This window comes from Leptonotus elevatus, chromosome 7, assembly GCF_054856555.1.
Source record: "Leptonotus elevatus isolate MCC_2025b chromosome 7, RoL_Lele_1.0, whole genome shotgun sequence".
NCBI classification, from domain to species: Eukaryota; Metazoa; Chordata; class Actinopteri; order Syngnathiformes; family Syngnathidae; genus Leptonotus; species Leptonotus elevatus.
The window spans coordinates 9,153,778-9,163,548 of NC_141245.1; the positions used below are offsets into that span (position 1 = coordinate 9,153,778).

At 40.7% G+C, this 9,771-nt stretch overlaps 2 protein-coding genes across 3 annotated transcripts; both read left to right on the forward strand.

The window, feature by feature from the left end:
- Window positions 1–689: 689 nt before the first annotated feature.
- On the forward strand, window positions 690–2,046 carry rnf7 (ring finger protein 7). Its single transcript, XM_086080932.1, has 3 exons — window positions 690–925; window positions 1,020–1,067; window positions 1,552–2,046. Exons 1-3 carry the CDS (start codon window positions 760–762, stop codon window positions 1,668–1,670), a joined length of 333 nt encoding a protein of 110 aa, XP_085937058.1. The 5' UTR covers window positions 690–759; the 3' UTR covers window positions 1,671–2,046.
- Window positions 2,047–2,206: 160 nt separating this feature from the next.
- On the forward strand, window positions 2,207–8,318 carry grk7b (G protein-coupled receptor kinase 7b). 2 transcript variants are annotated; one of them, XM_086080929.1, is made up of 4 exons: window positions 2,207–4,009; window positions 4,098–4,631; window positions 5,873–6,144; window positions 6,535–8,318. In XM_086080929.1, the coding sequence occupies exons 1-4, from the start codon at window positions 3,413–3,415 to the stop codon at window positions 6,860–6,862; spliced, it is 1,731 nt and encodes a 576-aa protein (XP_085937055.1). In that variant the 5' UTR covers window positions 2,207–3,412; the 3' UTR covers window positions 6,863–8,318. The 2 variants fall into 2 exon arrangements, with proteins under 2 accessions (XP_085937055.1, XP_085937057.1); XM_086080931.1 differs by having other exon boundaries at window positions 4,098–4,535.
- Window positions 8,319–9,771: the final 1,453 nt, after the last annotated feature.

The following is a 9,771-nucleotide window of genomic DNA, read 5'->3' on the forward strand; positions in this document are numbered from 1 at the left end:
AGCCATCTGTTTTTATTTTTGTGTTTTGGTGACATGAACTCCCTTCGTCTTTTGTTTCACACGCTTCAAAATGTCTGAAACGCGTAAGAGTTCCGTCAGCACTTTGAACAACAGTAAACCCCAGAAGTCAAACACAATCGCTTCTTTGACACCGTTTGACTTGCAAGTTGTTTTGTACATTGTGGTTCAAAGTTTTTTTTTAAGAATGCTTTCAGATCAGTACTGAACCTTTTTTGGGGGTGTGGGGGGGGCTGCTCTCCCCAGAAAGACTGCCACTGACAACATTGATCTAATAGAGAATAACAGTGTGATTGTGTTTATGATGTCATGATCAGGTCCCTCAACAAGAATCAGTAAGATGATGTGGAGGGTTTAAAAAAATTATATTTTTTAAACAATATTTTCAATTATTTTTTTAAGATTAATGGGAACAAAATCTGTTTTATTTCTGGGAATCTCTACAGCTAATTATATCAGACGAAAAATTACATACATTTCTTTTGTTTCCCAAAATACTATTATGTGTCTGAATGGGTGAATGAGAAGCATTAATTTTGTGTATTTTGTAGTCAAAGCGACTTTATTAAGTTCACGCTATTGATTAGTTTACTGGCAGGTCTGACATCAAAGATAGCGGACGCGCTGACCTACTAGTCTTACACCGTGGCGCCCCCTAACGGTGTCAACGTTCACAGGCAGTTGGACCTTCGCCTTTTCCGTCCATTTTGGTAAACTAATGCTAAACTAACTGCTGTGGACATGGATGACGGCGACGAGCTCGGGATAGTTCTCTCCCACAACACCTCCTCTGGCTCCAAGTCGGGCGGGGACAAGATGTTTTCACTAAAAAAATGGAATGCTGTTGCTATGTGGAGTTGGGATGTTGAATGTGATACTTGCGCCATTTGCCGGGTGCAAGTAATGGGTGAGTGTGTCGGCGCTGGCTAGCTTAGCACATATGCTCTTCAGCAAAATGCCGGCCGTTTACTGCTAATGTAACAACGTTTCTCCATTTACAGATGCTTGTCTCCGATGCCAGGCGGAAAACAAGCAAGAAGACTGCGTTGGTAAGCTGATGTTAGCCGTAAAAAACACACGCTAATGTTTAGCTGCTTCACAGCTAACGCTAAGCCCAGTGGAAGATACAGTGGGTGAGGTAGAGGGGGTCCTCCATTTACGAACATTACATTCGGCATTCTTTAGTTAACGAACAACACGCGACGTAAGAACGGGACTAATCGGGAAAGGGGGGTCTGACTTCACCTCACTTGACTATCTGGATGTCTCACACCTGAGCTATAAATGGGTTAGCAGATGATGTCAGTGCTGTGATTCTTTTGTTTATTTGTCAGTGGTTGCGAATGAGAGACAAATGTTAGTGAATATGTACTAGGTATCTTAGGCTACATTTAAAACAATAACTGATCTTTGGTACATTTGTTCCGCCTCTCATTTTGAAAACCATGCTTTTATTTTGGTGCAGGAAGTGTTGGGTATGTCTCTTACTTTACTGTTTAGCTCACTATACTACCCTTTTCCCCTGTTTTGCAGTTGTTTGGGGAGAGTGTAACCATTCCTTCCATAACTGCTGCATGTCCCTTTGGGTGAAGCAGAACAATCGGTGCCCCCTCTGCCAGCAGGACTGGGTGGTTCAGAGAATCGGCAAATAAGGCCAGCACCTTGGCGACGTGATTCACAGACTTCACCTGTACGCACCCGAGGGTGGACACAGATCTGGCCGTGATCATTGCGACGCCCCGTGCAGAGCCGCTGTCTACAACTCGTCTCGGCCATTTGATTGCATGTTCCAGTACTCCCAGCGCCAGAGGCGGGCAATGAACCAAGCAGGTGGATGTCACACACAATCTGACTCGTGGCTCATGATTGATGCGCAAAGGACGGAGAGTCACGAGGAGAAAGAGGATGACACTTTGCAGTGTGTGTGGTCACTTGTTAGCTTTTCAGTTTTTCTTTATGGGGGTGTTTGCCACGTCAAAATATGTGACTGTAATTATTCAGGAATAAAAGTTAGTGTATGCTTGTGAATTGATGAAGTTTGCGTCATTTTCATGCATTTTAGAGCCATTGTGAAAGTATTCAAGTTGTATTATTAGACATTTTAAACATGTTGAAGTACAGTATTGTTATTTATTTTTATTTATAAATACACCACTAAGGTAAAACTGACAACTGGAATAATGACAGAAAATGTACAATTTAGGAAAAAAAGCACACTGCAATGTTGATATTCGATCTTGCAATATAATTGCGTTTTTTTTCCCCTGCCCCGGATACACTCTCACTGCATTGACTTAATTGGCCTACACGTAACATCCACTTAGTTGGTCAGATCATCCTTCCTTACTTTATGAAGAGTGCTTTTCAAGCCATGTGCTGCGTTTTCATTGCAAAAGCACCCGAGCATCGATGGCCAACCTTTTTCCACTTGCGGAAAAAATATAAAATAGGGGGCCCACCAGTTCAGTATGCTATAGCAACAGTTGAACGTATTGAACTTATTAAATAAAACAAGTGGTCACTATGTGGCCGATCGGTATACATATGATCTTTTGCCCGAACATGTCCATTTTATTACATCCTGTCTAGGTGTTCGTTTTTTTTTTTTTTATCATGAAAATGTCTGGATTTAATTGCGGAACAAATTGGACGCAGTTTGCACCGTGTTGTTACCGCGACTGGTAGAACACGCTCCCAAGTCGCAAGGGGTGTAGGGGAGAAAAAAAAAGCAGATTTTGTGTGTTGTTATTGTTATAAAAAAGTTGGGGGGTTCCAAGAAAAAAATAAGTCAGCTTTTTATATACCTCACTACCAGAGCATTTAAATAAGGTCCAAAGTTGTGTAGATGGCCCAAAATATGAAGAATTATCCCCCCCCCCCCAAAAAAAAAATAATAATGTGAAAGTATTGTATGTTACATAATTTTGTGTTATGGTGCAGCTCTAATTAACACACGGTTTCCTTCATCACAATCTTTAAATATTTTGCAGCTCCAGACTGTTTTTTTATCTATTTGGTCTTAAATGGCTCTTTTGACAAGAAAACCTGCTGACCACTGCCCAAGACTAACTCCTTGAAATGTATCGAAGGACTTATCAATTTTATCTTGCGGTTGAGATCAGCCACCTGTGACGTGATGTGGCAGCCCACTTACCGCACACAAGCACTTTGCGGCTCCTAAAAATAGGCCCGACTAAAGCCTCTTAAGTTCAAACCGCGTAAGTTGCTTTCGCCGAGGGCCATCAAATCCCCGAGGATAGTGGTGCTTTTAATGCCTGGAGGGGTGTGGCAGGACTGAAGGGATGCTTGCAGGTGCTAGTGGCTGCTCTCTGGCTGCTTGGACCATGTAGAGGACTGTAGTAGGGCCCCACAGTTTGCAGGTGGGGCCACCGATATGAGTGACCTGCTGGTGAAGGAACTGGTGGCCAACACAGCCTACCTCAGGGCTCAGCAGCTGGACCGCAGCCAGCTGCAAAAGGAGAGACTCTCCCTGACTCTACCCCTTCCAAAAAGCTCCTTAACTCTACAGGAAGCAGAAGGGAAAGGGTACGAGTCACTTTGTGAGCAGCAGCCCATCGGCAGGGAGTTATTCCGGCAGTTTGTCCTCAGCTGTGACGCCCAGTACGCCGCTGCCATTGAGTTCTTGGAGGAGCTGGCAGGATGGAGCTTTGCCAATAAGGACGCCCGAGCGACGGCCAGGCGGAACCTCCTCACTAAGTTCTGTAACCCCGAGTCCAGGAGTTTTTTGTCCTTTCTCAAAGGAGACGCTGCGGAAACGCGCAAACGCGTAACAAACAACACTTTTGACGAGTCCGTGGTGAGCCAGATGAGAGAAGCCACAAGAGACTTCCTGCGAGGCAAAGCGTTCTCGGAGTACCTGAGGAGTCCGTTCTTTTTCAGGTTTCTGCAGTGGAAGGACTATGAGAGACAGAAGATTAGTGATAAATATTTTCATGAGTTTCGGACATTGGGGAAAGGCGGTTTTGGTGAGGTAGGTTTCAAAAGCAACGTGGTTGCCCGATACACACTAGCGATAGAACATCAGATTGTGGTTTCATTGAATGTGTGCTTGATTGCAGGTGTGTGCAGTGCAGGTGAAGACGACAGGGCAGATGTACGCCTGCAAGAAGCTGGATAAGAGACACTTGAAGAAGAAAAGTGGCGAGAAGTTGGCCCTTCAGGAGAAGAAGATCCTGGAGAAGGTCAACAGTCTTTTCATTGTGAACTTGGCTTACGCCTACGATAACCACACCCACTTGTGCCTGGTCATGGACCTGATGATCGGAGGAGACCTCAGGTTCCACATTTACGAACTCGGAGAGCGCGGAATTCGTATGGACCGTGTGGTTTTCTACGCAGCCCAGATGACCATGGGTCTCCTTCACCTGCACTCCATGAACATCGTCTATCGTGATCTGAAGCCAGAGAACGTGCTGCTGGACGCTTACGGCCATTGCAGACTCTCGGACCTCGGATTGGCTGTCGATCTGACAAATGGGAAAACCATCTGCCAAATGGTCAGTCCGGTGGCCTACTTGCTTGACCTGTACTTTGCAACTCTTTGCACTACAATCACCAAAGCCGAAAGAGTACAATCTAATTTGGGTGAAATGGTTAGTGTTGGTTTTTGTTACGGTGACCAGATTTTCCAAATTAAAAACCAGGACACTACAATTTCATCAGGAACTATTTATAACAAATTTAATCGCTAGTCAATCTGGTGACCGGTGGTTGTGTTACTGCTTTAGCTAATGCTATCATGGTTGACAGTTCAATAGCGAGGCCATGCACTACTACTAGCAACTAGATGCGGATAAGGAAATATGAGTGCAGTGTCCAATACGTAAAGATTAATTTTCTTCTATTTTTTGTCTTTTTTTAGATTTTTATTATTTATTTATGTATTTATTTTGATCACTTTTCAGACTTTGTTTTTCATACATTTTAAGTTCTGCCTTTCTGTCAAATTTCTGACATTTTTGGCAATTTTGTGGGCATTTTATGGTAGTTTTCTACCTCTCCCTTTTTTGGACACTTTATGGCTAATTTATTTTTTAGATTTGTTTCTACCTTTTTGCGGTTAATTTCCTGGCAATTTTGTGGGCATTTTATGGTAATTTTGAGGCTTTCTTCTTTTGGTTTTGGCCAATTTATAGATACCTTTTAAAAGTTTTCTTTTGAGATATGTTTAGATATTTTTTGAAAATTATAATTTTTTTATCTACCTTTTATCTCTTTTTTCCCCCTGAAACTGATATATATATATATATATATATATATATATATATATATATATATTTTTTTTTTTTTAATCCAACTAATCAATTCAGTTAAATAATATGGTATCTAAAAATGTAAAATATTTAAAAAAAATAAAATAATAATATTAATTTCTACAGAAAAAATTTAGCGCTCCACAGGGAGCCACAGAAGAGGGACTAAAGAGCCACACGTGGCTCCAGATCCGCAGGTTGCAGACCGCTGAGTTATAGTCACCTACTGTTCTTGTTTTGAACTCTTCAGCAAAGTTGTTGAATATCACATGTATACTGCGTTTCATTACCAATTTACCTCAAGGCGTTCATTTGTCGTAGTGCTAATAATTGGACGTTAAGGGTTCAAAAGAAACACCTATCAGGATACCACCTTACTGAAAAGCTACTATAGCATTTTTAAGAGTGTGCTTATACCAGTACGCAGCATGTGTTCATCCCTTAGTGCAAAGGGTTTACCAGAAATAGATACAGTATAATGATTGTTAGCTTAGTAAAATCTTAGCTTTGCTTGCGATGTGTACAGTATCTCCACATCATAATTTCCTCCTGAAATCTTCTTTGTGTGTTTGTTTGTTCAGGCCGGTACAACTGGCTACATGGCGCCCGAGATCCTGACGCAGCAGTACTACGGCACATCCGTGGACTGGTGGGCGCTGGGCTGCAGCATCTACGAAATGGTGGCCGCTCGCTTGCCTTTTCGAGACTTCCGCGAAAAGGTGCAGAAGAGCGAGGTGACCCGCCGCACGCTTGAAGACCTGTGCAAGTTTCATCACAAGGGATTTGACCCCGCTACCAAAGATGTCATTTGTTGCCTCCTTAAGAAAAAAGTAGCGCATCGACTCGGGTGCCAGTAAGTACAGCACCTGAGTTTTTATCAACATAGTTGTGGTTTTGACATGAATCTAGCGTTGATGCGGGAAGGCAAAGTACAAAAAGCAATCATGATGTTCTCAAGGTTGCTGAAACGTTAAAAACGTCGTACTCCAACCTGTTTAGGATTGCCCAGTTTGGTGTAACAGTGATGTTAACATTATTTTGTAGCACAGCATAAGATTAGGTGGCAGCATAGTATGCTAGTAGCGGTTAGCACGTCTGCCTCAGCGCTCGAATCTCCTAATAAAGCGTCCAGTAAGCGTCATCATCGACGGGTGTAATTGAGAACAATCTCTAGACAACACGTATTGTGCATGCTGACTTGCTGTTGCTCGCCTGCTCTCATACCTCTTATTTTCCATACCAGAGGTGATGACCCACGTACACACGCATTCTTCAAGAGCATTAATTTCCATTTTCTGGAGGCGCGCCGTTTGGATCCCCCCTGGGTGCCCAATTCCAACGTGGTGTACGCCAAAGACACCGACTGCTTCAACGACACATCGGAAGTCGGAGACATTGAACTGGATGCCAAGGATGAGAATTTCTACAAGGAATTCAGCACAGGTGCAGTAGCAGTCTCGTGGCAGAAGGAGATGATTGACAGTGGTTTGTTTGAGGAGCTCAACAGGCCAGAAAGGAACGGCCATCATCGAGCGATGGCGTGGAAATCAAAGACGTGTGTCATTTTGTAAGCGATGCATCCCATCTAATCTACAGTAGGGATGAAATTCAGGGGGCCTTAAGATGCTTGGGGCCCCCCAAAAAATCCCCACAGATAAGCGGATAAGCAAGTCTGCAATACTTGAACTGATGGTGCTGGTTTTCAATTGAACACTTATACAATAAGTCTGTCTACCTCTAATAACAAAGATTACAATCCATTCTCATTTGATAACAACGTCAATGTTGTTTTTCTCTTAAGTTATTATTGTGCCAGAAGGTTAATATTATAATTATCACGACTGGTAAATGCGATTGTTTGTTTGTGTTCAGATGAAAACCTTGTTGGATATGTGCTTTGTGTACCTTTGCTAATGCAGTATAAAAGTCTCAGTCATGATACATATTTGTATGAAAACCTGCGATTGGCTGGCAGCCAGCGTCTCTCGTGACCCTTGTGAGGACAAGCGGTTAAGAAACTGGATGGATGGATGGATTTGTATATAAACCCACTCATAGGCCTTAAATAAGAAACAATCAAATGAAAAACAGTAACTGAGTGTGCCTTCTTGTGCAGCATGAGAAGGTATTGCGAAATGTATTTATTATTGCACACACCTTTCATAACCTCAAAATACCGTTATGTCCATATCGCTGTAAACCGAGGATTCTATATAATTACCCAAAACATGACTTTTATTAATTTGGCTTAGTGTGTTGCTTAACAAGCTACATAATGGCTTCCTTTGGCAGTCTAATTACTGTATATAGCGCTTTTCCACCTTACAAGGCCAAGCACTTTACATTTTTTAAAACCATTTATTGAACATACAAAAATAATACAAATATCAGTCAATCCAATTGACATGAATCACAATAAAAAATAAAAATAAAATTAAAACATAAAAAGAAAAACTTTTAAGTATTACCAAGAGGCATTTTTTTAATAATTCTGCAGGAATATTAATTTTCAAATGACATTTCTTATTTGTTACAAATTTAAGAGACAAAGTAATTTTCCATTTCAATCAGAAATTTTAATAAAGGTTTAAAAAAAAAAACATTTATGGATATATAATGTTTCCATTAAAACATACAAGTTAACCAAAGTTGAAATGTTTTTGTTCTTAGACTCAAAAAAGGTAATAATGTTTTTCCAAGCACTTTACATTTGAACTACTCATTCACCGACTGATGACGCAGCTCAGAGTTGAGACGACCACTCCCTACAGACGTGTAGTAACACAAGTTTGACCACCAGATGTCGCCACATACCCGTGAAGTATTTCCACACCTGACTGACGGAGGCATGCCAAAGGTAATCGTTTTTGTTATCCAACTGCACTCAGTAATTCAACGACAGAAGAGAAACAACAACAAAGTCAGCACTGCGTTGCTGCTTTAAATCCCCAATTTGTGTTCCTTTCCATTTGTTTAATACCATGTCAGTGCCTTGTTTTTTCTATAAATACTGTGTATGTAGTAATGTCTTAAATAATGTTTGCCTATTTAATGTAATTAAATGTTCATGTTACCAGGGTGTAATTTCCTTCGTCTACTTTCTGATATGTAATATATACAGTGCAGTGAAATATTTTGCATCGTAGGTGTAAGATCATCATAGTAAAGAACAAAACAAGAACACAAAGTAAAATAAAGTACTGTAATTAATTGACATCTCTGAGGAAAGCGTTACAAAAGTGCTACAGGACTCTGGCAAACGACGGTGAGAACCATTATCCACAAATGGACAAAGCATGGAACAGTGGTGTAAAGCCAAAATAAAACAAATCAAAAACAAATCATACCTAAGAAGAGCACAGCTACAACTCATCTCAGAGGTCACAAAGGAACTCAGGACAACATCTAAAGAATTACAGGCCTCCCTCACCTCAGTTAAGGTCAGTGTTCTTGACTCAACAATGAGGAAGAGACTGGGCAAAAATTACAACCAGAGTTCCAATGCAACAGCTCATCAAAAAAAGAACAAAGAAGCTCATCATCTGAATGGGCTTAATTAAAGCATTTCAGTAAGTAAGAGTGGGCCAAAATATTTTCACAACAATGTGAAAGACTACACATATGACCTAATTTGAGATATGTTCTGCTTAAATAACTAGAAATACTCATACTAACATAACTACATGCTGATTTTAGCATATAGCGAACGGAACCACAACGAATATTGACTTTCTCATTCCTTCATGTCCGTGGATGTAAGTGGAGGCTTGCATCTTTAAGCCCTTCTCTTAAATTGCTGCTCGGTGCGCTGGAGGATGTCTTACAAAGATGATGTACAGTGATTTGCGAAAGTATTAGCCCCCCTTCAGCAGTTTGCCATTTTCCACATTTCAGGCTTCAAACAAAGATATTTTTAAAAAAATGAGAAAAATCAACACCAAATGTGACACAATTGTAAAAAAGAACAAAATGTATACAATATTTTATTTAATTTTGTTTTTTGAATTAACTCATTCACTCCCAGCCATTTTCACTGAAGCAACCCCCTTCGCTCCCGTCTGTTTTACTGGATTTTGACAGATTTTGCAAGGCCCACAAAATAAAAGAACAAACAACATGGAACCTACCAAAAGAAAGATTAGAGTCTCTTCTTTTATCAGGAAAAAAAAGTATATTTCTATCTGTTTCCGTTTTGCAGCAATTAGCATTAGAATATAGCTAAATTTCTTCATTATTCACAAACCTGTTTTAAACTGTGGGGAAAACAGCTTTTTGCAACATGGCCCTGGTTGATCTGTTCTACTCTGCTGCCATCTACTGGCCCTTTTTGTAATAACTACCATTGCTTCAACAGTTCTCTTCAGTTCAGAGGATGCATCAACGCCTTCTGTATGCTCTAGCATTAGAAAATAAAACGTATAAATACGTCTTTGGTAATATTTAAAATATAACGCATTTATACGATTTTGGGAGCAACTGA